The sequence below is a fragment of the Nothoprocta perdicaria genome, unplaced genomic scaffold, assembly GCF_003342845.1.
Source record: "Nothoprocta perdicaria isolate Ctin4 unplaced genomic scaffold, notPer1 scaffold_511, whole genome shotgun sequence".
Classification (NCBI taxonomy): Eukaryota; Metazoa; Chordata; class Aves; order Tinamiformes; family Tinamidae; genus Nothoprocta; species Nothoprocta perdicaria.
In genome coordinates, this window is record NW_020455768.1 from 41,934 (window position 1) to 68,871 (window position 26,938).

General features: G+C 61.3%; 2 protein-coding genes across 4 annotated transcripts in view; both read right to left on the bottom strand.

The window, feature by feature from the left end:
- Window positions 1–201: 201 nt before the first annotated feature.
- Window positions 202–18,095, bottom strand: SNX27 (sorting nexin family member 27). 3 transcript variants are annotated; one of them, XM_026048138.1, is made up of 13 exons: window positions 17,802–18,095; window positions 13,041–13,272; window positions 10,933–11,125; window positions 9,874–9,938; window positions 9,335–9,439; window positions 8,236–8,314; window positions 6,856–7,019; window positions 6,612–6,701; window positions 4,522–4,671; window positions 4,122–4,250; window positions 3,776–3,835; window positions 2,290–2,352; window positions 202–734 (listed from the first exon to the last, which is right to left on the bottom strand). In XM_026048138.1, exons 1-13 carry the CDS (start codon window positions 18,083–18,085, stop codon window positions 687–689), a joined length of 1,662 nt encoding a protein of 553 aa, XP_025903923.1. In that variant the 5' UTR covers window positions 18,086–18,095; the 3' UTR covers window positions 202–686. The 3 variants fall into 3 exon arrangements, with proteins under 3 accessions (XP_025903923.1, XP_025903925.1, XP_025903924.1); XM_026048139.1 differs by lacking the exon at window positions 202–734 and adding an exon at window positions 1,742–1,827; XM_026048140.1 differs by lacking the exon at window positions 2,290–2,352.
- Window positions 18,096–19,214: 1,119 nt separating this feature from the next.
- The window catches only part of TUFT1 (tuftelin 1), a 9,859-nt gene continuing 2,135 nt past the window's right edge, over window positions 19,215–26,938 (bottom strand). Inside the window, exons 3-14 of the mRNA XM_026048132.1 lie at window positions 26,691–26,765; window positions 26,275–26,379; window positions 26,043–26,129; window positions 24,376–24,456; window positions 23,937–24,008; window positions 23,203–23,316; window positions 22,166–22,294; window positions 21,540–21,634; window positions 20,815–20,920; window positions 20,372–20,455; window positions 19,682–19,782; window positions 19,215–19,418 (exon numbers count right to left, since the gene is read on the bottom strand). Coding sequence (XP_025903917.1) covers window positions 19,364–19,418; window positions 19,682–19,782; window positions 20,372–20,455; window positions 20,815–20,920; window positions 21,540–21,634; window positions 22,166–22,294; window positions 23,203–23,316; window positions 23,937–24,008; window positions 24,376–24,456; window positions 26,043–26,129; window positions 26,275–26,379; window positions 26,691–26,765 — 1,104 coding nt within the window. The 3' untranslated portion in view covers window positions 19,215–19,363. The remainder of the gene's footprint in view (window positions 19,419–19,681; window positions 19,783–20,371; window positions 20,456–20,814; window positions 20,921–21,539; window positions 21,635–22,165; window positions 22,295–23,202; window positions 23,317–23,936; window positions 24,009–24,375; window positions 24,457–26,042; window positions 26,130–26,274; window positions 26,380–26,690; window positions 26,766–26,938) is intronic.

Here is a 26,938-nt window from a genome sequence, read left to right on the forward strand (position 1 = left end):
GGGCTGCTCCGCGCGGCGCAAGGTTGGTGCCCCCGGGACCCCAGGGGAGCGGGAAGGGCGGCCCCTTCCCAGCGGGACCCCTCGCCGCCCCCCCAGCGCCCAGGAGCAGGAACCAGGAGCGGGCGCGCGCAGAGCCGGGGCGCCCCGCGCCGCTGCTCCGCCTGTCCCCTCCTCTTGTTTTTACCCTTTTTTTCTCTCTAAAGTTAGGGTTTTTTCCACAGAAAGATGACGGGCGTGAARGACAGACGTATGTAGAACCACAAGCTTAAAAAAAAAGGTACTGCCATCGCTCTGAAATTTTTAAAAGAAATAGATATACGTAGCTACGTGCACGGCCTTTGGCTATAGAGCTGCTCGGGGGCATTTGTTTTTACATACATACGTCTGAACAGTGCAAATGGATGAGGTTTCTATACGCAGCTGTAAAAAACATRAGTCCAGTCCATGTTTAACACAGGRCGCAGGTGGAAAGGGGCCCCTGAACAGCCGGGGGGGGGGCTGCCCCCCAACTCTTTGCTTTTCCCTTTTCTAGCYGCTTCTCTACTCGCTTCATTCCAAAAACATGACATTCACAAATGGCATTATTATTAATAATATTTAGTTTAAGGGCTTTAATACAATAACAATTTGAAGTGTTAATTTTTAGGGGGAGGGGGCAAGGTGTGGTGGTGCTCCRCGCCGGGGGGCTAAGTGGCCGCGTCCCTCTGGTGTGACCTGACCATCTGAAAGATGTTCTGCAAGAGAAGAAGAAGGGCATTAAAGCGGGAGCGGCGCCGCTGCCGAGCAGCGGGATTTCCGGGAGCGGCGCTGCGGSAGCTCCGGAGCGGGAGCGGAGCCGCCCGCGCCCTCCCGAGCCCCCCCCGTGCCAGCCGGCAGCGCCCGCGCGGTGCCCAGCGCTACGTTCGTCGGGAAAGGGGCTGCCAAGCTCCATCCGTCTTTTCGTTTTACACCAGGGAGAGAAAAATGACTAAGTGGCGGGTGGGAATTGCTCCCGCTTCGGGATTAACCCTTCCTGGCCGGGGTGGCCGAGGCTTGGGGTGCTGGGGATGGTGCGGGCGCCAGAACTGAGGGCCTCTCTCCTTGCAGCCAGCCCAAAGCCATGCAGACTTCTACAACTCACACGGGGAGAAAAGAGAAAAAAAAAAAACCAAACTATTTTCCTGGCAGGGAAGTAACGGGATGTTTAGCACGGCGGAAGGAGCAATTTAAGGAGGAAGGAAAAGCCATTCCCCTGGCTTCCATTTACAGCTCCATTAGGGAAAGGCCCCGTGCTGGAGGCCCCAGGAGACGGCACACGATGCTCAGCAAGAAGCCCGAGTTGCTCCTCAGCCCCGGCAGGAAGCGGAACGGAGCCTTTTGGGAAGCGGGGCCATCCCGCACAGTGCCCTGCAGCTTGCAGGCCAGGCACAAGGTGCTTTTTAGCCCCTTCGCTGCCCGGGGTTGTGGGGATGCCGCTGGCACCGGGGCCGTTCCCTCGGTGCTGCACTCCAGTAACTCGCAGCGAGCGCAAAGGCCTGAGCAAAGAAGTGAGATGGAGAGCGGAGCAGCAGCCCGGGAGCATCCGAGCGCTCGGGGCTGCTCCCGGCCCCGCAGAGCATCCTAGGGACACGCAGGTGGCATTTGTGGATGGCTCCTGGTGCATCTCGAAGCCATGCGAGACTTGTGGCTTGGAGAGCTGGCCACGGCTGATGCGAAAATGGACAGGCAGAGAGCAGCACGAGGCAAGATGCATTTATGAAGGGCTGTAACACGAGTGGCTTTGCTCCCCTCTATTGGAATGGCATTTAGAAGGGCRTTTGTCAGTCTCTAAAGGTCTTTGCTCCATCACTACAGGGAAAACAAAGCAAACCACRCATCAGGCCGCAGTCTCCAGGACTAAGTCTTTGGTCCTCGAAAGGAAGCGCGGAACCAAAGCGCTTGGCCTCTTTACAGCTCTGTGCCCTGGCTCTCTCCTATGGGAAGGCAAAGGGAGCTGCAGCTCCAAGCCCGCAGCATCACAATCCAGGTTATCCGAACCCTGGTCGAGGCCAGGAGAAAGGCAAGGCAGCACCAAAGCATTCCTAGCGTCGCAAGAGAGGCCTTGAAGAGCCAAGCCCTCACTCATCCCACCAAAAGCAGCAGCAGGGAATTTTATTTCGCRGCTCCCTTGAAGAAGGAGAAGCCACTAGGGCAAAGAGACTGTTCTAGCTAAGAGGGACTGGAGCACAGAGGCAGGAGACTCTAAGTTCACAGCGCAGCGGCCAGGCTGGCTCACAGAGCACAGATGCTGTTTGTTTTCAGCCCAATTACCTTGCTGCACATATTGTCTTTACTGCAGTTCTTGTTATCCTTGTCTGTTGTTTCCTCCTCCACCTTTACAAGGGAAAAAGAAACGACATAAATAAAGAGCAGAGGCCACGATGGGACACGCTGGGCTGACTGCAGGGCAGGAGCAGCACGGCCGGCCGACAGAACAGCAGCTAAGGCGGCCTGAGCGGATTCCCGCCCGTCTTTCCAGGAGCTGGGTTTGGAGAGTCATCCAGAGCAGCTTCTGCTTCACAATGCAACGGGAGACTCAGGGAAAGACTGGACACATTCCCTGCATCCCAGCACAGTGCCAACCCAGATGCCAGCTGGGTGGAGATGAGCRTCCACGGCCCTGCCCCAGGCCTAGGCCCAGCACAGAGGAAGGAGAAGRGAAAAGGGCAGCTTTTCTTCTCTGGTTTCCRACTTGCTGCATTTACGCTCTGCTTTAGGTACCCAAATCCAGGAGCAAGCACAAAACAAGCCATCAGCAGGAGTCCTGATGGCAACACACTGAGCAGACGGAGGACAAGAGGGGATGCAGCCTCCAGCAGCTGCTTCTCTCTCGTCCCTCGAGGGAGGGCAACATCCCCAGGGCCGCACAGAGCTGGGGCAAGCCGTTCCYGAGAGAGCACTGTGGTTCAGTAGCCAAAAAGGGGCTAACACCAAGGCAGAGCACCCCAGGGCTGGCTAAGCAAGCCCTGTCATCGCTTTTCCAACTCCTCCCTACTTTTTCCATACAAGCTGAGCAGAGGGGAGCAATCCCTTGGGTTGACAGCCACGGGACAAGGCAATGGGGCAACACAGAGGCCGGCGGATGAACACAAGGTGAGAAATGCCTCCCTGCCTGGGAGGAGAGGAGCCGAGCGAAGCGGAGCCGAGGGGATGGAGCACGCAGGGGAAAGGGCTTCTCGCCCCACGCCGGGCAGGGCAGGAGCCGCCGCGGGAGCCGCCTCTCGGCCGGGCACCTCCCTCCACAGCCGGGCACTGAGMGGGCGCCGGCGGCTGCGATTCCGAGGGCAGCTACAACCCGCCCTGCTCTTCTTCTCCGCAGCTTTTTGCTGGAGGCTCTCACAGCCGTTTCTGAATAATTCAGCAACCTGCGTAACCCCCTCTACAAGACGGATGTTTTGCCAGCTGCRTTCAACGGAAGACACCAGGGAGCGGCTGTCCACGGTCCTACAGGCGGGGATGGGGTTGCCTGGGTCAGTCGCACCGGAACAATGTCTCCAGGCCAGGGAACAGCCCAAGCCCAGAAGCTCCTTGCTCTGACCGCAACGAGAACCTCTCCACCYGGGGACAGAGCTGCACCTTTGACGGGCAGCAGGTCTCGGGCAGCGCCAGGATCACTGCTCTACGTGTCTGACCGTCCTCCCCACATCGGTCCTGCTGTCGGAGCAGCAAGCTGCCATTCAGGCTCAGCAGGAACGCTTGCCTGGAAAAAGCCCAGTGGAAAGGGTGAAGCCGTTTCCCTGCAGCAATGGGTTCTTACCTCCTTCCTCCACTTGAGCTCGCAGAAAACCCGCTCGAAGCACTCGTGCATGTAGTTGAACTGCAAAGAGAAAGCGGCCGCCGCTTAGAGCCACGTCCTGGGCAACTGGCTCTGCTTCCAACTGGATGGAAACGGGGCCGCTGGCCCTGCCGCCGCTGCAGCCAGCCCAGCTCCCGCTCTGCTGGCTCCTCCTGGTGGCCACCTACCTCCTCACCTCCTCCCCGACTGGGGCCGGAGCATTGGACACTCGCTCCCACGCTCTCACAGAAATTATTTCCTTTCTCCGAGGAAAATAAGTGSGTTACAACCTCTAGTTAGCGAGGACGCGGATAACAGGGGCACTTACATACGGGGTGAAGATTTTAACCCATCGAGGTTTCTTCTCTCCTCGCGCGTACTCGAAGCAGAACGCCATGCCCTCCTCGTCCGTGTCCCACCGCTGCATCTCATCCCATTCGAACGCTATTACCTGGTTCTAAAGAAAGAACAAAGCCTCACTTGGAGCCCAGGGCCGGCAGCCTCCAGGGAAGGGCAGGTTTAAGGCAGAGCAGGAACGGAGCAAAAGTCCCGCAAAGGGGAACGGGGCGGCCCGAGAGYGAGCCGGGGGAGCAGCAGGAGGCCACGTTAACGCCCGGGCAGCAGCCAGCTGAATCCCTGCAGCTCCAAGGAGGCCAGGAGGCCTCGCGGCSGGAGCAGGGAGTCCCGGCTCTCCGGGAGCTCTCGCGCCGCGGCGGCAGCTCCCTCACCTCCAGCTGGCCCTCCTCGGTGCACGCGTGGAGCTTAAAGTGCTTGATGCTGATGGCGGTGACGACGTGGCCCTTCCGCCGCGAGTCGCAGGAGCAGTGCGGGAAGATGATCTCGTTGTAGCCCTCGCACGTGCGCAGCATGTTCAAATACTGCCGGGAGAAGAGCGGGCACGGGGCTGAAGGAGGCAGAGGGCAACCCTATGCCCCCCGGGTCCCCCTCAGCCAACCTGCAACACCCCCACAGTAACAAGCCCCCCGAAACCGCTCTCTCAAACCCAGGAAGGCTGGATCCCCTCCCAGCGAGGGGCACGGCCCAACCAGAGCGAGCAGGGTTGAGCTTTGTTTTATTTATTTATTTATTTATTTATTTTATTTATTAACCAGGGGCTCTCAAGGATGCCTGGAGTCAGACAGAGCTTAAAAAGCCCCAGTTAGCCCAAGCGTTACTGTGGGTTTGGAGCAATCCCAAGGCAGGATCCAGGACCCTGGGGCCTCGGGAAGGAGAGGAAAGTGGCAACGGGGTGAAACAAGGACAGTGTCAGCCTGGGTTTTCCAGCAAACTTGAACCTTCTGCAGTTACAAGTTGAAAACTAGATTAAAAAAAGGAAAAAAAAAAAAAAACAAAAACCCAAAACCTCAAAAAACTTGCCRTTGGATCAGGCTTTCTTACAGCCCTGGAATGCAAGTGCTGTAACTAGTTGAAGGAGAAACCTTGACTATTTCTTGCTTTTCAGAGATAAAGGAGATGACTGCGGGAGCGCAGGGCAGACGAAGCCGCGTCGCGAGGAGGCCGGGAAAGCGGGAGCAGGGAGCGGGGCCGTGCGGCGGAGCCGGCTCCGGAGGCGCCAGGAGCTCCCCGCTGTGCCGGAGGCGGCCGGCGCCGCGCAGCGCCTCCTCCCCGGGCCAGGCAGGGCTACGCGCTTTGGCCTCTCCGTTTGCTCCAAACGAGCTGATTTTGCATCGTTTTTGCACTTGCGAGATGCTGCTTAGCCGTGGGATGCGCGGACAGGGCCTTCCTGGCGATTCGGATCTTTCCGTCGCGGCTGGAAAGCCAGCACGAGCAAGAACTGAAGGCTCACAGCATAATCCGCAAGAGGAAGGGTCTATTTACTGATCCCTGTCATTAGTTAATTATTAAAGAGTTTATTAGAGCCCACATTCTCGGCTTAGCAGTTCAGGTGACCCCGGGACACAGCACGGGCCTGCCAGCGGCCGCCCTTTGGGAAGGGCAGGGAAGGGGCAGCCGGGCTCCACGGGCCGGGAGCGACCCGGCGAGTTACTCACCGGGGGATTCTCCTGCTCTTTGATCTTGCAGCCAAGCTGGCGCCTGGCAGACGAGCTCCGGGCACCCCTTCACTCCCCCCTGTCTGAACCAGGCGCACTCAGAGTCAACCCCAAACCCCGAGATGGGCAGAGTGATAAGAAAGCCCCTGGGCCAGACAAACGTCAAGGCCCAGACGTTTGCAGAACTTACAATTTGGGAAGATTTCTGCTGGACAAAAAGGGAACTAAGGCACAGAGAGGGGATCAGCTTGATTTATGGCCAGAGCTGAACCCACTCCTTCTCTCGGCTTGTCCAACATCACGATCTACGGGACAAGATAGTCCCTCAAACTCTCACCCTGAGGCACAGAGAGACTTTTACCTCTCCAATACTAGAAAGAAAAACTTGCTGTCCCCAAAGGGCAGCAGGTGAAGGATTGCTCCATCCCATTTTAAGCACCTCATCTTTCAACGCTGGCAACAGCGCACAGATTTTAATCRCTGCCTTGCCTGGACCCAAGTCAAGCTGCGATCTTGCCAAGGACGAGTCCCCACCTCCCACCCTGTACAAACTCGCCAGGCACAAGGCGGCTCTGGGGTCACGAATGGCAGACCCTTGGGCACAGCTTTGCCCCGTGCCTGGCACTCCTGGGGGCCTGCACACCCTGTCAGTCCCACCCAYGCCAAGCGCACAGCCCGCAGCTCCCCAGTGCCGCCGCTTTCCAAGGAAAGCCGTGTTTGCCGAAGCTGCGCGCGCTGCATTCCCAGGCACGGCGCTGGCATTCACCTGCCAGAGGAAGCAAGCAGCACGGGGAAGATGAACTCACCATGACCATCTTTCTCTGCTCACACAGCTTCTGTAACTGGTAGGACTTCTCCTCGGCTTTGATGTAGCCCTTCTTGACGTCATCAACAGCCTAAATAGGAAAAAAAAATAAAAAGAAACTCAGGTAGTGAGGACAAGGGGACCTCTTCACTGCCTTCCTTGGCTTTTGGGGCGGATCTGGGAACCAAGCACCTGGCTCAACTCCAGCAAAGCATCGGATCTGTGCGGAGCAACCAGACACTCACCTGGTGGAAGAAATAGGCGACTGCCAGGTCGTTGTCATTGAGAAGAACTTCTTCTTCTGTAGTGAAGAGCCATTTCCGGATGGTGAGGCAGGTTCCCGGCACCGCCGAGGTGTAGTTCTGCACGTAGAGCTTGTGGGGGAACTCGTTGGGCGCCAGTTTGCGCACTGGAAGCGGCGCAGGACACGAGGTGAACGCGTCGGCCCCGCGCTGGCGACGGCCGAGCCCACCCGCAAGAGCTCCTGCCCCTCTCCGGCCGCGGTGAAGACCCCAGCTCTGCCTCCAAGGCTCTGCTCTCCCTCCCTCATCAAATCCCACCATTTTTTTTCAACATCCGCTCCCTCAGCACGGGATACCGGCCCCTTCCAGCCGCCTCCAGCATAACCGTCGGCAGAAATTCCCTGTAAACTCAACTCCTCCAGGCAGGGAGCAGCCAGGAAGGCGGCTGGCCCAGCTGGCCATGCAGCCGGCCACGAGTCAAGGACACCCTGCTCAGCAGGGCAGGAGCTGCCCTGAGCACGGGGCACCGTCACCCTGGGTGGTGCTTTCAAAGCAAACCTTGCAGGATGCCATTTTAGACTGTCCCCATGCCCCCAAGCGGGGCTTTTCAGCACAAGTTTAATCTGTCAAACAGTTTATTGCATTCAAATAGGCTTCACTTGACTGTGAGGGACAAAAAATGGTGAGTTCCTTCCCTATCAGGTGGAATATGGTCCCTGTCTTCCTGCAGATGGAGCTTACAGTTTAAAAGGAATGTATCCAGATGGGAATAAATGTGACTATTCAGATAGAGTGTAAAAAAGCCTGCGCACATCTTGTGACACAAGTGCAATGTTTTGGGCTCTCTCCGGCTTGGGCAAAGCAGACCCAAAGCTGGGGGAAATCAGAGATCGCTGCAGCCTCAAACCCGAGCAGCAGCCAGAGGAAGCTGGAAGGATGGCACAGGTGACAGGACAACTGCCCGAAACCCCACAGTGAAGGCTCCGTTACCACGGGGATGCAAAGAACCGACMAAAAACTAAGATGCACTTGGTGACAGGCATCCCTTTGGAAAAGGAGACTTGCCTCTGGACAGGGCTGTGCACTCCCCACGGCAGTGCAGACTGCAACGCGCCCTCAACSTGGTTTCTCTTCCGCACCAGGACACAGCTGGCACAGCCCTCTCCAAAGGGGACCGCGTTTCAGTGACACCAGCTGCTTTTTCCCAAACCCTTTGGTCCTTTTGAACGGAAAATTGGAGGGCTCCTCACTGCTAGACCTGACTGTGCCTGGCCAACTCCTCCCAGGGCTCCTTCTGAGAGCACAGATAGGACTTCTCGAGCACGACACCTGCACAACCTTTTCCTTGGCTGCTTCTCAGTATCAACGGAGTAAAAGACTTACCAAAGGAGTGATTGATCACCTCAAACAAGGCGAAGTAGTTTGCGGTAATACTGTCCATTCCAACCTTAGCAGCCACAGCCTAAAGAGCAAAAAAACAAACGGAAAAATGGGGTCAGCAAAACAGGAGCCGAATTCCAGCAGCCATCTCCAAGGCAAAGGCCAACTTCATGCAGACTTTTCACAAGCTTCCACTAGCCCCGGGTATTAGTCACCAAGGAAATGCTGAATAAGCTTCTAGTAAAACAAAATCAAATCAAATCATATTTTTTCCTTTAGCAAGGGCTTAGAGTCTCCTGCTTTTGCCCTCCTGTACACCGCTCCAGACTGTAAGTGCCACCCCTGCTGATGACCGGGTCCCCTTTGCTTTCGGAGCCTCTGGCTTTGGTTGTTGCACCACGGGAAAGCACACAGCTCCCCCGGGAGCCTCCCCAGCAGCGCTTCAGCCCCATGCGCCGAGGCCAGCGCCAGATCTAAGAGGCCTCCACGGAGGCCACGCGGACTCCAACACACACGAAAGCACCACGAAAGACCCCGTCCACCCGCAGGGTTCTGCTCGGCGCATCCCCGAGGGTCTGTTCCTGCAACTCTTCGCTCCCTCACCTGCAGCAATAATTTCTGTTATGAGTTCCCCTTTAGCAAAGGGTCTCCCTTGCATTCTGTTCCCCCAGTCCACTGCCGGCTTCTGCTCTGTTCCCAGCAGCGCTGGCTGGAGCCGGTTGTTCCCAATTTTCCACTTAAAGTGCCGGGCCTGGCACCACGTGCAAACCCACAACCTGCCCGGGCCGCTGCCGTCCTTCACCGCTCAACTCGTCCGGGCACACAAGCCACGGGGAGACGTGAGCGCTGGACGCAGGCAGCTCTTGGACCCAATTCCCCTCCCTGCAGTCACAACACACAATCTGTCTAGCGCTTCGAGCTGGCGGACGGCTCCAAGATACCATCAGTGAAATATTAATTCCGGGATGACCGCGGCCCTGCAGCCAGGCCCGCTGAAGCAAGCGCTGCCTGGCGCGGCGCGAGGCCGGGCTCCTCCAGCGCTGCTCGTGCTCCGTGCGGGCAGCGCGGCAGGGCTCGCGCCCAACGTGCCCAACCAGCTCACCTGGTACACCTGGTCCGTGGTGCTGTTCTTTTTGACCCTGACTGTCACTGTCGTTATATCTGGTAACGCTACTCGGAGCTCCACATCCGAGACGCCGTTGTAATTCTAAAGGAGGGAAGAAAAAGAAGACAGAAATCACCTTTGGATTGGGGAACTAGGGCCTGGAGTCATCTCCACCAGCTTGGGTAACGTCCGTGCCTCCAGCACAGCTAACCAGGCATCATTTAAGCCACGGATCCAGCAGACAGAGCCGGGCCCAGGTTTCAGCACATCCTGCAAGGCAGATGCTTGGATTTGTTCACATGCCCAGAGCTGTACGGACTCGCATGAGCCCTTGCACGGGCTAATTAAAAGGGCCACTCATACACGGCCGCTTCTCATAACGAGAAGAAGTCCAGCTGCTCTGCCAGCCTTGAAAATCTGATCCCAGCACCAGAGAAACGCTTGAAAAAATATAGAGCTTGGCAGGGAATGTCCTTGCCATCGGATAGAGCTTTCCCAAGTGTTCGCGGCCTCCATCTGCAACGGGGTGCACCTACCTCGTCCGACTCCGAGAGGAACTCCTGCATGATGTCGCTCTCCCCAATGACTCGTATGGAACACACTGGGGACAGAGAGCAGCGGTTAGCGGGATGCCGGCGCCCGCCCGCCCTCCCAGGCCCGCTCTGCCCAAGGGAGAGGGCAGTCGTGACACAAGGAGGTGTCTCSGGCCACGAAGGGCCTTCGAGGGCTTTCTAAGGCTGCATCATTACGAGCAGCAAAGTCGATTTGCAGCGAAGCCCCTGCAGTGGGGAGGGACAAGCACTGAGCGGCGTGGAGCCATTCCCAGCACAGGCACTCAGCCAGCAGGACACGTAAACTATGCTTAAAAGTGGGCAAGGACTTCGTAAAAAGCACTTTTACCTCTAAAAAGTCCCCCCAGAGGGACTGAAACGATTTGTGAGTTCAGGCCAAGTTGGGCAAGGATTTTGGACCCCAACTGTATCATGTTGCCTCTAACACTCAACCAGGCTCCCCTGTCCTACACACAAACAAAGATTAAGACCAGGGAGCTGGACGAGACAGGGCTGAAATACTGGGAARGGAAACCCTGAGCCACCGTTTATTGCGGAAAGAGGTGCTGGGCGAGAAGAGAGCCTGGTTATGGTCACCTGGCTGAATATCCCCCAGGAAAGGGGCCTCAAATGCAGCCTTCTCCCCCTTCTAAAGCCGCCCTCCTCTTCCTCCGTCTCCAAGATCACTGGCAAGAAGTGCAACACGRTAAATATAAGCTCATTGAGCATTAAAAACTAATTATACATCGTGCTGCTTCACGTGCACTGGCAGCCGACAGGCGCTGGCACCGCTAAGCCAGGCAAGGTCGAGTTTCCTCTTCAGCATCTCAGCAGTAAAACCCAGCCTGGCTACAACAATAMTTAAAAATAAATAAATAAATAAATAATGAAAACCCTCCTTTCCTTCCTAGATAAAGGAAGGTCAGGGGAATTCAAGCTTTAGGGTCTCCCCAGCTGGATGTACCCAAGGGAATCGGTTCCCAGAGGTGGGGAAGGCGGCGCAGCGGCCTCCGGGCGCCGCGTCCTCCCGGCTCCRCTCCTCACCCTTCTCCAAGTACTCCTCGAGGCCTCGCCGCCGCGCATCCAGCTGCTGCTCCGACAGCGAGAACGGCCACTTGCCCGGCAGCCGGGGGAAGGTGAAGTTGGCGAACTCCCGCTTGAGGTTCTGGTGCAGGATGGCGAACTCGCGGTACCGCTTGGAGCAGAGCTGCCGCCCGGCCATGTACACGTTGTACACCTGCGGGGAGCGGGGCGCAGCCTCAGCGCGGCGCCCGGGCGCCCTCCGAGCACCCACCGGCGCCCCTCGTGCTGCCTGGCCACGCGGGAGGGCCCGGACGGAGCAGGAGGCTCAGGGTGGCACCCAGGCACTGCCCCTGGCAGCTGCCACACACCTCCTGCACGTGAGGTCCCTCGGCAAGGGGTCAAGGGCGTCAGAAATGCCACACATTGAGCAGCTTCTTTGCTGTCCATACGCTCTCCCAATTTTATTTTGGGCATCCTTAAGGAAATAGTGCTTGCGCCCGAACAAGAAGCGCGGGCAGCGTCACGGTCACAGCACATTTCACGGTGTTTCGCTGCTCTTCAGGGAATTCCTTTCCCATTCATTAAGCAGCCGCCTCCAGTTTTAAAGCCAATCTGCTCTGTCTCGTGAGCGAGTGAAATGAGCTTTTATCCAGGCACTGCTAATATGCCCTCAGAGATAAGGAACCCCCCAGCAGCAGCACGTTACCTTCGCTAGCCTCCCAGGAGCAAAGGGACGCGGTGGGAAGCGGGCACAAGGGCAGAGCAGCCCCCCGAGCCCCGAGCGCAGCCCGGGGCAGCCCGTCCCCAAGGAGAGGGGAGCCAAAAGGGTCCTGGCCTCCTCGCTCATCTTTCCTCCACATCTGCACTCCAACTACCTGACCAAACCCCTTCGGAAGGGGACCGTTTTCCTATCAAAGCTTTGATGTCCTCTCTATTTTAAGGGGAGTTGCAGGGCCCGAGGGGCAGGGGGTGTCGGGAAGGCCGCTGCCCCACTGCTGCTCCCTGGCATTTGGCTTCTTTCAAAGGCTCCTTTTGCTCCTGCCCCTTCCAGGCTCCCCGAGCGGGCGGCATCCCACGTGGAAGCGCAGCGGCTTGCGGGGACAGCAGGGCTGGGGGGCAGCCCCACACGCGCCCTGTGCCCCCCGTCCCCGTCCTGCGGCGCCGCTCGGCACGGCCGCTCCGCCGCCTCCTCGCGCTTCCGGGCGCAACGCGGAGCGGAAAAAGCTGGGAGCCGCTTTGTCACCGGCCTYGCGGCACCTCCCGTTACCAACGTACGTGTGCCCCGGTGCTCCGGCTGCGCCCAACGTGCAGCCRGGAGCCTCCGAGATTCACCGCGGCACAGAAATCCTCCCGGCACGAGGCAAAGCGCAGCCATCCCGGAGACGTCCGATCCTCAGCACCGCATCCCAAGCCCCTCAGCTTCATCACCCACCAGATTGTTCCTTAGCTCTGGCAAAACGCAGGCAGCATGGAAAGCAGGAGAAAAACCCGGCAGGGATGTTGCGAGCCGCGGCACAGGGCCCCGAACACGCCGGCTCCTCGGACCAGACACCCCCTCCGATTGGAATCCTTCTCCTGTCCTCCCAGGCGCCGGGCCCACAGGAGGAGAGGAAGGACGAGGCCGCCTCGGGAGCGTCCCGGGCGCACGGCGACGGCCGCCGCTCAGCAGCGAACACCGAAGGGAACCAAAGGCCGGAGCTCGGAGCGCCGGCAGCGCCCGCGCAGCGACGCGTTCCCGCGGCGCYGAGCGAGCCGGGGCTGCTTCTCCCGTTCTGCTCCCACAGCAAGGGAGCAGCGTTATCAACTTGGTCTGATAATGGCACYCAACAGCCCTTAGTGTATTATCCGCTTTGGCAGTCAATCCATAATTAGCTAAAACTTCACCTATCTAGGAGAAACAGCGGTATGAAGTGACGAAATTCCTCTGAGATCCCAGGAGCAAAACGAGCATTCCCGCCCGGAGCAAGGCAGGGTCTCCCCAACCCGACACAGCTCTCCGAGGAGGGAAACGCTGGAAAGTGAGCAGGCAGCCTTCCCTACCGAGCCAGAATAAGCCTTACACCTCACGACRCGTCCATTCCGGGGCCTTTACTCTCAGTCCTGTCCTCGCGGCCCCAGCCGATACTAACCACGAACTTCTCGCCGTTTTGCTCCACGTGCTTGTACGTGGGGATGGAGATGGGCACGGCCTGTTTCTCCGTGTAGTCATAGAACGACTGCCCCAAAGAGTCATCGCTTGGGTCAAGGTTATCTGCCTCGTGGGGAGGCACCGACAACACGGTCAGAATTAACTCCTTCTCTCCTGCGCGAATCAGGTCCACCACTTGTTTGTGAGTTGCCCCTTCCACATTCACCCCATTCCTGCAAAAGAGAAAGCAGAGAGGCCATAAGCAAGGCAAAGGAGACAGCRGAACTTTAAACCAAAGCCAGGCCCGGCCCAGGAGGACATCGTGTATCTGCTTCTCTTGAGGATTTGCCACTTGAAGAGGTCTGACACTGCTGGGGCTTCGGATCGCCCTCCCTAACGGCTTACCCAAGCTAAGCAGGAACAAAAAATACCCAGGGAAACAAACCACACACACGAGAAACACACACAAGCCCCCGCTTCCCCCCAAAAACCACCCTGCTTAGTTGTCGTGTTCAAATTCTGCAATTTCTGCTTGGCAGAAGCGTGTTTTGCAACTCAATTCCGCTTGCGGCGCACCCGGAACCCAGGCCCTCTGCCAGCACGTGCTCCACCAGAGACGCGGCCCCGGCTCGGCCGAGTGTCATCCCCACCTCGATTAACGCATCTTCCGCGCAGTGATTTCTCGGGTTACCAGTTACCAAATTAGGTTTAATGGCTTTGGACTCAGCTAAAATTTCCTCACAAGGTTCAGACACCCTTTGGGCTGGACTTKTAACCCAACTGTGGCATTTTAAGCATTTATTAACCCCTCCCAACACTGCACGACCTTCTACGTCTCCCAAACCGAAGAGGATCCCCCGAGGCGCTCGACGCTTCCCARGGAACACGCAGCAGGAAGGTTCCCGGCTTCCCTCGGGAACACCTGGACACCCCAGCAGCAAAGGGAGCTTCGCGGCTCCCTTCCAGCTCCGGACAAGGCCACTTTGCTGCCCGGTAAGAGCCCCAAAAGGGACCACACAGCCCCGAATCCCAGCCCTGAATCCAGACTTGGATTCAGGGATTCGAAGAGCCCACAGGTCCCTTTCTGCTCCTTGAACCCAGTCTGGAAGCAACCAGCGCAGGAGCTTCTTGCTGCCACCAGCAACCGAGCCTCGATCCCAAACAGTTTCCCTCCTTCCCTTCCCTTAGTTAAAAAAATGACAGGAAGACGGGGGAAAAAAAAGTGAAATGAGCAGTGCTCGTGCTTAAACCCTGTACCAACGGGAGGCTGGACGGGAAAGCTTCCTGCAGCTTGGTGTTAATCACACTCCTCAGCCTCCTTAACGCCTGGTCACGCTAGAGCTCCCGTACGGACGCTGGGGAMGCGACCCTCAGACGCAGCCTCCAGGTTCCTGGGGATAAATGTGCTCGAAAAGYCACACGGAAAGCTTTCCTCAACGGGATCCTTCCCTCTTGGAGCTACTGTCCAGGTCTGGAGCAGAGAGGGGAAAAAAGCCTCCGGTCACCAGGAGTCCCCCGAGGCCGCCGGGCGCTCCGGGAGCCGCAGCGGGTCCGTCTAGCTCCGTATCCCGCACGACCAAGGGCTCCGGTTCCCTTTGGGAGCAGGAGCAGCYGAGGACACCGGCGCCGCCTCCGACGGGAGCTTCCCTCAGGAGGGGCCGCGGCGCCGGGCAGCGACACCGGCAGCGCCGGCCCCGCTGCCGCGCGAGCGCCGCGGACCCGGGAGCGTCCCTATGTTCCCCATTTGCGCGCGGAATGACTCACTCGCCGAGAACATGGCTTCAAATTCCCCAACTATCTGCCTGTCAAGAGATGACGAGAAAATTTATAGGAAGGAAAACAGCAAGAAGCTTCCTTGAGATCGAGACCAAGGAAGCAAGAAGCTTCCTTGAGATCGTGCTCTGTTCCATCAGAGCACACGAACCCAACAAAGACGCTGCTCGGGAAGCTGTTTTTAAGTCATCCGTAACAGTCCCACTTGCACCAACCTTGCTCTTCTAGCAGATGAAGACTCCTAGAAGTCTTCACTCTTTGGGCTACCTCCTCGGGGAGGCTCTGGAAACRAAGATGAAGCTAATGAGCTTAGCAGGACGAGCCTGCGGCAACGGGTGCCCCTCTATCCTCAAAGCCGTTGGGCAGCTAATCCCAAACCCCGGAATAGCTCCGCATGGAAACGCCTTGGAGCGCATCCCCGTCAGGCGGCCACGTCCCTTCCAGCGCTCCCCGCAGCGCCTGCGGATCCATCCCAACCGATTCCAAAGTGCCCCAGAGCCGAGAACCACGCAGCAGCTGCCGGGAGCGGTCGTTTCGTTTAATTTAAACATTACTGCAAAGCCAGCAGGTGTTTACTCCRCAGGTGGAAAGCTATTGGTCTGGCTGAAAGGAGGAGAAACGCTTGGGCCGCTTCGGCAGCCCGCGGCCGGCGCGCTGCACCGCGCCGAGGCGGCAGGTCCCCGGGGACTCGCGGGCTCAACACCACCGTCAGGACACGCTGCTCGAGAGGGACCCGCGCAGCCCCGCAGGGCCAACGCGCCCGGCCCTCCGAAACCCCCTCTCGCTCCGAGAGCGGCTCCGCGGAGCAGCGGCTCCCAGGAATGCCAGGAATGCCGAGGCTCCCCGGAGTAACCGGCTTCCTTATCTCGGGCCCACCGTGGACGGCGCACGCGGCTTTCGAGGCCCGCGCTTCGGCCTCGCTCTCCTAGCGGCGCGGAGCCCTGCTCGGAGGCAGTGCCCGGCAGGTAAAGCGGCTCTCGCCTCTGCCTGGCGGTGCCCTCAGCGGAGGGCGCAGGGCACGAGGGCTCTTCGCTCACCCTGGCACCAGAGAAGAGGCCTGCAGGCAGCGGCGGCTCCTCGGGCGGAGCCGTCCCGGCGGGCCGGGCGCCTCGGCCCCGACGCAGAAAGGGAAATAGGGGGGAACCGACCCCTGCCCTCCACACGCCGCCCGTCCCAGCAGGGCTGGCACAGCCGCTCCAGCCAAACCACCTCCCTCTGGAGTGGCAGGCGCAGCGGCCGTTCCTCGGGAATTGCCTCTTTGGGAACCGCATCTCAAGACCATGCTTTTCAACCGCGTTGCAAACCGAATCCCTCCTGGGTCTGCTCCGTTCTCCCGGGTGAACGTCCCTGCACGGGAGCTCGGCGCGGCAGGACATCTCTCCCCGGCGGCATTTCCGACTGTCACCGTGGGTGACAACCGAGAACCAGCTTCGTTTTTGTCATCTGTCTCCAGCAGCCTCAACACCCACCAACACCCAACGAGCTACAAAGACTCAGAAGCGCTGCCTGGCTAAGGAGAAAACGAGCCTTCAAAACCACACGTGCAGAGCCAGATACAGCAGCTCAGACGGCAACGGAGGATTTTCTCTTTTAACACCAAGCACGAGGATCCAAATAAACCCTTCAGGCATCACTCGAAGCAGCCCTGGATGAAGCCCGCGGCGCTGCCAAACCACCCTCCCTCTGGCAGCAAGAGCAGCTGCCTCGGGGGAGATCCGGACACCCGCTCCAGGAGCGGAGCCTTGGAGCAACGCACACCGCGGACCACATCCCACGCACTCGATATCCCGTTACTCACAGCCATTCTTCAGAGGGGAGCAGGCAAGAGCTCAAGAAACTCAACGGTGCCGCAGGAAGCGCCTCTCTTGGGCGCCGGTTCCAAGGAAAAAGCCGGAGCCGGCGGCTCACGGGGCCTCCGAAGCAGCAGCCGGGCCCCAGCACCAGGCGGCTCCTGGGAACGCCGCCCCCGCCATTGTGCACAGGGTGCTGCCATGGGAAGGAAGGGAAGTGGGAGCTATTTTTGGAGGCAGTTTTATTGTTTGCCTCTCCAGGTCGCTTGCAGGAGGCGGGTCGCGGCAGTGCCGGCGGGAATCGGCGCTCGCTCGCGGCCCACTTCCCYGCAGGGCTTTGGGTCACCGGCTGATTTCGGCAGCCGGGTTAACGCCAAGGCCGGGCAATACGGGACAGCGGAGCTCGCAGGCGCCACGGGAAGACACGCGGGCRCGTGAAAGAGCCACTTCTCCCTTGRCATCGCCCGGGCAGAAGCTACGGAAAAGGGAACGTTCCTGTTCTTTTGCTCCACAGTTACTCCCTGCTTGCGATGGGAAGCGGCCCCGAGCCCCAGCCTCAACGTACCTGCAATTTTAAATGCTCCATTTTAAGCGTCTCCCCCAGCAGCCGCGGGGAGAAGCGTCACCGCRGACCCTCGCGAGGGGCACAGGAAAACCCCCTCGGCCACCAGACGCTGCTCTCGCGCAGATCCAGACCCTCCAGCCACAGGATTCTCCCCCTCTCCCCGCCCCCAGAAGCGGTTCAGCGCCGAGCACGAAGGATTTGGGTCACGGAGGAGAAAGGCAGCCGCGCGCAGGGAGCCGCCYGCACCTGCTGCGGGACACGGCCGGACCCGCAGCCGCTCGGAGCCGCGCTGCGGGGCCTGGCACTGCCGCCCTCGCGCCCTGCGGAGACCGGCGGCCCCGCGCTCCCAAAGCCMTGTCGCTAACCAGGGCTTAGCGTCACCGGCTCGGCGCGCACGGAGCTGCAAACTAACGGGCACCGCCGCAACAAACCCACCCCGGCGCGCCGGGGCTGCGGGATGTCGCTGAAGGGGCTTAATTAACGCTAATCAAAAGAAAGGGGCTGGGGAATAGGGGCGGGGGTGTCGGCTGGACCTCCGCGAGGCCCGGGACGGCCTCGGCGGGACCGAGAGGCGCTCGGGGGGGCCCTGGCGCCGCTCCCCGGGGCGGCCGCAGCCCGGCCCCGCCGTACTCACACCTCCAGGATGCGGTCGCCCTTGCGCACGCCGGCGCGGTCGGCGGCGCCGCCGCCCAGCACGGCGCTCACGTGCTGCAGCGGCGCGTACAGCTCGCCGTTGATGCTCCGCAGCTGGCCGCCCTCGCTCACTTGCCCGCGCACGTTGAAGCCGTAGCCGGACTCGGACTTGACGATGCGCACGACGCGCGGGCCGCCCGGGCCCGGCAAGGCGCCGCCGCCGCCCCCGTTGCGCTGCGGAGGCGCCGCCGAGCGCGGCGGCCCCTCGCCCTCCTCGTCCGCCATCTTGGCGAGCAGCGCCCAGCCGGCCCGTCACGCGACCGCGCCGGCCACCGTAGAGCGCCCCCCCCCCCCGGTAGGCCGATGGGGAATGTAGGCCAGCGGCTGCGCAGGGCATGCTGGGAAGTGCAGTGCAGGCGGCGCGCGGGTTGCTGGGAAKTGTAGTCCCGGCCGGCTCCGTCTCCATGGCGACCGGGGGGAGGCCCGTCCGCGCTCCCACGGGCCCAGGGCCGCGCTGTGGTCCTGCCCCCGCCCCGGCCGCTGCCCCTGTCCCGGCAGCACCGCGGAGGCCCCAGCGGCGCCTCCCAGCCCCGCACCGGGCTGGCGTCACCCAGCCCAGCTCACACAAACCCCCGCACAGCGGAGCCCACGCGCGGGCAGTGGTCACAGCGTGTATTCAGTYGGCTACAGGCTGACAGGTCACAGCACGGGCTATTTACACACAGCTTCGGGTGCTGCGAGGCGCGAGGCGGATCCGCGCACCGCCCGCTGCCTCGCCTCCGCGGCGGCGGCACCACCGACAACATTCCTGCGGGCCCAGAGCGAGCGGGTTGGTATTTTCCAGTTCAAACGTGGGACAGGCAGTCCTCAAATGCGCTCCCCGGGAGCTGCACGGCAGCAATCGTGCCTGTCACCACATCATTGGAAGACACCAATAAGTTATTGAAATAAATACGGGTACAAACTAAACAGCCTCTGGGTTTGAATGCTAAACACGTACCCTAGGTACAATTTCTCTACCCTCAGGAGAAAGGGGCYGGGAAAAGCATGTCAAGACACCAATTTGGGCGTTGGAGCCTTTGCCAGGGCTGGAGCAGCCAGAGACGTGCTGGAGACCAGAGGTGGAAGCTCCCAAGTCGTCACAGTGAGCGTGCTGCAGGAAGGAGTCCGGTGTCAGGAGGATTTCTTCTCTCTAACCGTGATCTTCAATAAAGCTAGAGCCCCAGTCCACGCTGGCAAGCTGGAATCCGACGGAGGGCTCCGTGGGGCTGAGGCTGCTCCCGGAGCAGCGCGAGCAAAGGCGGCGCTGGAGCGGCCCGGCCTCCCCCGCCAGCCTCCACGGAGCCGGCCTCCACGGGAGCGGCGACCCTGCCTTGGCCTCCTTCCTCCGCCAGGACCTCCCCAGCACCGCCTGTCCTCGAGCGCCGCCTCTCCGGGGGCGCTGCCACCGCCGGCGGCTCCCGGGGAGACGCCGAGCGCGGGGGCCAGCGGACGCAGCCAAGCAGACAAGTCCAGTCCGTGAGAACAAGGGGASAGTCTTCAGCTCCGACCGGCCCTCAAAGCTCATGTTTCCACCACTCGGATGAGAGGCAGCGGCTTGGGGCCCGTCCCCCTTTTGCTGCAAGAAGGAAAGGATTAGTATATATATATTTTTTTAAAATCTGCCAGCCCTAAAGGAAAACCTGCAGGATAAGTCCTGTTCCAGCCCCGCTAGGCCATTTTCCCCCTACAACTTCCCCCAGGAAGGATCTAAGGATCTTTCCTCCCCAAAGGAGGGTTATGCAGAGGGATCTCCCTTCCCAAAGGGGCAACTGGGGTAACYCCCAGCAGGATGCAAGCAGGAACCCCGAACCCGCGCCCGAGAGGCCGCGGGCCACCTACCTGCTCACGTACTCCGACTTGGAGCGCGCCCGCGAGCTGTGGCTCCCCCGACCGACTTGTTTCTCTATCAGGTGCTCTATGCGGTCGTGCATCTCCAGGTTCTGCAAGGAGACGGCAGCGGCGGTTAGCGCGGCRGCGCACGGGTGCCTTGCTGGGAAGCAGAGCAATTCCCTGGGATAACCCCTGGCAAGGGGGCAGTTTGTTTTTCCCCTGGGAGAAACTGGGGAAGCTTCAGTGAGCTTCCCAGAGGGAGCGCTCACTGAAACCAGCGCCAGGGAGGCTTTAGAAGACCTAACAGGCTCTGATTTTATCCAAAAAAAGTCTGACAGGTAGCACCATCCTTGAGGCTGGAATGCAATTTTCATTTCTGACACGCATGCGGCCAGCTCCAGCTTTGTAAGCAAGTGGAGTTTTGCTGCCAGAGAAGCCTGGCGAGATTATTCTGAGCTCCCTTTGAGTTTGCAGCTGCTGCAAACAACCATCCCGCAGCTTCGAGAACCAGCGCGGCCCTCGAAGCGGCGCAGGGCCCATTTCCCGGCTCCAAAGAGGGCTCCCGGCAGGGAAACAGCTTTGCTGCTGCCCGTTTTGCCCAGAACCAGACACATTTTCATTGCCGGAAGCAATCTGCACCAGGCTATCGCAACCAGAAGCTTCGGGCAGACTCCCCGCTCCAGCCGCGGCGAGACGCACCTCAGCCTCCAAGTAGGAAACCCTCTCCTTGAGCTCCTGGATCGCAGCGTCTTTGGCCTGAATCACCGTTTTGGAGTTCTGGAGCTGTAAAAGGAAGTTCACAGCAGCTACAAATGCCTCTCGTTTACACTGGGGCTGGTGGAGGGAGAAGGGCAGCGCAGCCAGCCATCCTTCCGCCTGCGAACATTAACTCCGCGGTCCRCATGAAAAACAGTCCAAAACCCCCTCAAATTAAGGCTGAGAATTAAGCCGTAGGTGAAGCAGCCTCCGCTCGCACAGCTYGGCTCTCGCAGGGGCCAAACTGGGCGCACAGTCAGTCGCCTTTTGCTGCCCTCCCCGGCACAGGGCACGTGGGCTGCCAGCAGCGGGGACCACCGAGATGCCGTYGGCAGCGCCCGGCGGCGCCGCCCGTCCTGCCCAGCTCTGCGCCCCGCCGCCCTCACCTGCTCGATCATCTGGCGCACTTTGCGCTGCTGGCTCTTCAGCATGTCGTCCAGGTGGTGGATCTTCTCCCGCAGCATGGCCACCTCCTTCTCCAGCTTGGCCGACCTGGGGGAGCCCAAAGGGAGGGTCCCGGGAGCTGCTGGCTGCCTTCCCAGAACGGGGAAAGCCTCCAGCCGTGCCCGCAGCAGCTCTCATCCCAAGTCCCTCCAGCTGCACAGCTCTTGAAGCACGGCGAGCAGACAAGGCGAGGAGAGGCAGACACGGAACAAACCTTACTCGAACAGGAGCCACAGGCCCCAGCAGCAGCAGACTGCAGGGACACAGCAGCATCAAGARGCAGGCCACAAAACAAGGCCTTCCAGAAACAAACCGCTGCCGGTTAACCCCCGGAGCACCGAGATCCCGGCTGGGTGGAGCCGGCGCAAGGCGGCGGGGAGGACCGGCTGGCGCGGAGGCTCCGCGGCCGAGCTGCTCTCCAGCCCGCGGCGCGGCCGCTAGAGGTCCCAGAGCAGCCCGGCTCCCGAGGCCGGCTTTCCGCGCGGAGCCAAGCCGCGGGAGGGATGTGGGATGAGTCAGCTGCGGGGAGCAGGGCGCTGTTTTGCAAAGCGGAGCGCGCGCACGCCCTGCGCGGGAATGTGCAGTCATGCCCCAGCGAGCTGACACCCCGACCCGGCGGCGTGGGCTTGCTCTGGAGTTGGCAGCCTCGCCGGAGGCCGAGCCTCACCGGTCTTGTTCAGCGAGCTTGTCGCCTTCCGTGCTTCGCAGCCGCGCCAGCTCGGCTTCGCCCTCTTTCATCTTCAGCAGCAGGCTGCCGTGCTCCTGCAGCAGAGCGGGAGGCCGCGTTACACGCCGGGCAAACGGGCTGCGGCACACGCTCCTCGGCCGCCGCGCCGAGCCGCGAGCGCGCGGGCAGCGCGGCCGCCTCCGCTCGGCCTCTCCAGCGGCCGGAGGGGCCTTTTCCCAAGACCCGGGTTGCCACCTGAGACAAGGCAGCCGCCCCGCTCCTCCTCGCCCAGGCTACGGGCAGGGCCCAGCGCCCTCTCCCTCGCTGCTGCTGGGCACGCAGCACTCGCAGGCTGCTTCGTGCTCACACGGAGGTTTAGGGGGTTAATGCTATTTACGAGCACACCACAGCCAAAAGAAAATCAGGAGCGAAGGCTGCATTAATGCCCCCACGAGGGGAAGYGCCAGGCACCTCCGCAGACCGCACGCTCGCTCGAGGATGCCTAGAAGAGGTTTGCCCAGAGTGACCAGGGCCTCTAGGCTCAAGGCACGCAACTCAACGTGCCACAGAGGGGTSGGGCAGCTCTGCTCGYCCAGCCAGCCCCGTCACGGCCGTGCAGGCGATACCTTCTCCATGCCTGCCAGGAGCCTCCGCAGCTCGTCCACCTGCACCTCCTTCTCCACCGCGCTCTGCTCCGCTCTCCGCAGGGCCGAGCTCGCCTGTTCCGCCTCCGCCTGGTACTGCGAGACCCTCCGCTGCGGGCGAGACGGGAGAGCCCGTTAGTGCCAGGCCCGGCGCGTCCCGCCACCGCCGGAGACCTTCCCCCAGGGCCGGGCTGGGAGCCCCGCGGCTACCCAAAGCCTGGTCCGCGCACGGCACTCGCGCGGCTCGACGACGAGCCCGACGCGCTGCCGAGAGCAGGCTCGGTGGGACCCGAGCCTGGCTTCCGAGCGCCGCACCGCAGTGCCGCGGGCCCCTCGCGGTGTTKGCCGGCAGCCGCGTGCCCTCCRCGGGCCTCCCCGAGGAGCCGGCCACGGTCATGCGCCCGCAGCCCGGGAACCGGCGCACAGCGCCTGCTGCAGCCAGCTGGGAGCACAAGGCAAACCGGGAGCACCCGGACGCGAGACGCTCAGGTTGGCATCTCCAGCACTGCCGCCCGGTCTCGCAGCCCCCAGGCAGCGTCACGCGGGTGCCCGGCTGGGCACAGGAGCCGCGGTGTCCTGGCGTGCGTGGCCGGAGTGGCCCGGGCGCACGCGCCAGCGCGCTCCGCACGGCTGCGTCATCGCRGCCGCGCTGCCTCGCCGGGGCGAGAGGCTGTCGCCCAAAGCCACTTCCTCAGCAAGCAGGGCAAGCGCCGGCCTCGGGCCGCCCCAGGGGGACTGCCTGGGACCAGTTTGGTCTGTGGGACCGGACTCAAACTGGGATGTCACCTCTGCCACCAACCGCTCAGCAGTGCGGCCCAGCCCATCCGGGCAGCGCGCAGACGGGAAAACAAACCCGAGGGGGAGCAGTAACCGCGGGCACCGGGGAAGGGCAGCACGGCAGCTTGGCCAGTGCTGCTCAGAGCAGCGCGGCTGCGGGCRGCCCCGGCCCCGGGCACCCTGCCGGCCGCATCCCAGCGCGTCCCCGTGCGCCGTGCCCGGGAAGCGCCCGGCACGCTCACCTCGAAGGCGGCCTTCTCCAGCCGGTGGCGACTCTCCGCCTCCTGCAGCCTCGTGAACAGCCTCCTGGCCGTTTGCCGCATTTTTTCCACGTCGTCTCCTAAATAATCCTCCTCCTGCAGAGAGGGCACGAGGGCAGCGAGGGGGCAGCAGAGGAACCCTGCTCCCTTCTGCGGGCTGCATAAAAGCCCGCGGCCCCAAACCTGCACGCGGCCCAGGAGAGGAGCCGCCGTCCTCCCTGCCCACGCGCGGGGGAACCGGGATGCCAGCGCGAGCCGCGCTTGGGAAACCCGAAACCCGGCACCGACAATCCCGCCGACGCCCGAGCCCTGAATCCCAAATCCCAACCCTGGAGCCGCTACTGTCAGAGGCTTTTGTGCTGCTCAGAGCCTCTACCCTGCTCCCCCAGGGGTAAAAAATAAGACGAGTTAAGAAAGATTTACCAAAACCAGACTTTTGGGAGCTCTGTGTCTTAGAAAGCTCTCGTCCTCAGAGATCTAAAAACCCATTGCTGACATTTTTATATAAAAGCTGCAGTGCATTCCTGACCTGATGCTGCTAAAAGACTAATGCAGCAGCTAGTTGTAAAAGGCAAGGCCTGATCACATGCTGAACATGCTCTTAGCTGCCTGCTGGGAGGGAGATTTCAAAAGAAGGATGGAAGGGGGAGAAAAAAAGAAGGAAAAAAAAAAAGAGTTACTGCTCATAACTCAGAAATGCCCTTTTGGCTACATACCTGGTCCTCCCAGGAATCAGCAYGCAGCCTCTCGGGGTGCAGCCAGCTCCCGTTGTGCTCCTCCAGCACAACCTATTTAAGGGAAGGTCACAGCAGCCGCCGCGCGACCAAGCCCAAAGCGGCACCGGGGGCAGGAGCRCGGCAGCCGGCCGGCTCGGGGGCCCCGCGGCGGCGCCGCTCGCACCTTTTCCCCCCGCAAACGAACATGCAGCAACGCATCTGGCCAGGCAACGCATGCTGCTCACTGACTCCTCGTTACTGGCTCGTGCACCTTGCTAATTTGACCTGGCAGCGGTGCCAAGGTGGCTTTCGTTTGCCACGAGCGCCTCAATCTTTAAGGCGCATTTTGTTTAATCATTCTCTGGACCCAGCGACGACATCTTGTTTTTAAGACCAAAAGAAAAAGGGTCACTTAAAGCCCGAGAAATGCTCTCGTTACCTGTGCAGGCTGTTTATCTCCTTGTCTGCTCTCAAGTTTACTACTTAAGTCTTCCCGCAGCTTCTTCAAAGAACTTCTAGCCTGGCAAAGGCAAGTGAATTTAGCTGCACCGGCAGGGACGGCGCCGCTCAGCCCGGGRAGGCTGCGCGGGAGGCAGCCCCGGCGCGGACGCGGTGCCCGCTCCTGTGCCGCCCGCGCCGAGCGGCTCCGCGCCTGCCGYGCGCCTTCAGCGGGGCCAAAACCGGCACGTCTGGAGACGCTCCCGAGTTCTCGGTAATCGCCCGTTCCTCCTTTGAGGAGACGGTCGCCAACCAGAGGTTGGAAGTGCTGAACCCCCTGTGGTTCCCCGGCTCCGTCTCTGCCACCCTGCGAGCCTCAAACAAGCAGAGTCCTGACTTGCAGCTACCCGAATTAGCCGGGAAAAAGGAGCCAGAGGAGCGAACCTCAGGCCTCATCCTCATTTTCYATAGCATGCGCCGAGGGGCTGCAACCCCAGCGCTCCGGCACGCGCTGCGCTGCTCGGCAGGGCGGCAATCGAGCCCTTTGCGCGAGGACAGCGCTGGGTTATTCTGCTTTTGCTCAATCGAGACATGCAAAGGGGATGTTTTTTTTCAGTTGCACGAGCTCGTGCCGGGTCCCACCGCCACCGCTCGTGGCTTTAGCTCATTTGCCATTTTCCACGTGCAGGCGCGCGTCGCGCTGCGCGGTTTGGCTGCCTCAGCTCTTGCAGGGGGGCTGCAGCCCCTGCAGCAGGACGAGGGCTCCGCCACGCTCCGCTCTCAGCGGGGCGCCTTCGGAGCCTCCCGTTTCCCTCGCGGCTGCCGGGGCTAAAGGAAAGCTCCGGCAGAAGAGCCAAAGGCGCCGCCGCAGCAGCGGGGAGGACGGCGGCGTCCGGGCGGTCCCGAGCGGAGCCCAGCACGCCAGGAGGGCTCGAGCAGCCGCATCGCGTCCGTGCTGCGGGCAGCAGGACACTTGTCTTCAGGGCGAAAATTAAAAACACCCTTCCTGGCAGAGGAGTCAGCAGGATGACGTGAAGCATCTGCTGGTTTTGCTGCCACATCTGCCCCTCGCTGCRCCCCGTGGCAGCACCCGGCGCAGAAGCTCCCGCGCGAGAACAAGCCCCAGATTGCACTGTGGGATGGGGGATCACCCAGACCAGAACGCGCAGGCACCCACTTCCATGTCCTGCAAGCAGCCCACGCCAGAAACAACATCCCCAGCAGGAGCGGCAGGAAGGGTTAAACCTCCCGACAGCCTCATCATGCAGCTTTTGCTGGGAGATGAGACATTCCAAAGGAACTGCCTTTTAACAAGAGGCTCCGGCTGCGCCGCACCCAGGCACGCGGGGGACAGCCTTGGGGGAAAGTCAGCGCGCAATTCTCTTCAAATCCAGTCCATATAGCAGAGCAATTAGTCAGGCTGAATTAATTTATGGCGCTCGATTAGACTCGGGCCCTGTATGGGCAAGTCAACAAACTGGAGAGTTTGGCTCTGCTGCTGGCGTTTGTGGAGACTTCAGACACACGTTTGGGCCTCGCTGGGGCGGTGGGTGCTGCAGCGGGAGGCAGGGGCAGCTCCGCGGGGGAGAGGCGCYGCGGGACACCCCGGCGAGGGCAGAGCGGCCGCAGCCCCGCGCCCGGCAGCGCCCAGCCCCACGCACGTCCTACCTCTTGGATGTAACGCACTTCGCTTTTGAGCTGGTTGACGTGTTCGTCGTGATTCACGCTGCCCTCGGCCCGCGCCTTGAGGTAAACCTGAGCAAGGGACACGGGGGCACCCGAGCAGCCGTGAGCGACGCCGGACGGAGCCCCGGGCCCGGCGGCAACGGCAGCGCAGGGCCCGGGCTCCCCGGAGGCCGCGACGCCGCAGCCCGCAGCTCCGCGAAACCGCCGGCCCTACCTTAATGATCTCTTCGTCGCCCTCGTTGGACTTGATGCATTCGGAGGCCAGGGAATGCCCGTTGCTCGATCTGTTGGCCACCATGGCGAAGGCCTTTCCGACCGGCTGCAAGACACGCGGAGGAGGGAGCGTCACGCGCGGGCGGCCGCCCGGGGGGCTCTGCCCGGCTACTGCCGAGCGCAAAGCAGGAGTCGGCAACATGGCCTAAGGAATCGGCGCCGCGGCGTTTAATGCCTTAGGAGAAAAGGTCCCTGCGTGAAGCAAAAAGCAGCTGATGCTCCCTCCAAACGCGTTCCCCATCTCCAAAGTTACCACCCGAACTTGCATTTTCCGTTCCAGCTTTGCACAGAAGCAGGGAAACCTCCTGAGATTCGCCCCCGCGAAGCCCCACRCTGGCGCGCGAGGGGCTCACGCACCTTCTGCTTCACCTGCTCCCGCCTGTCGCCCGGGAGGTCATTGGGCAGCGTCAACCGCAGCACCTTCAAGCTGTCCTGGAACAGGAGGCAGGTTTTAGCTCGGAGGTTGTTCGCGTCGCCGCGCGGAYCCGGGTGCAGAGCCGGCGCTTTCGAAAGCGCCACCGCGGAGGCGCCCGCGGGTGACTCCACAGGCCGCGGCGCAGCCGGTGGCCGGTGCCAGGAGGCGGCGCGGGCCCCTCCGCGCTGCC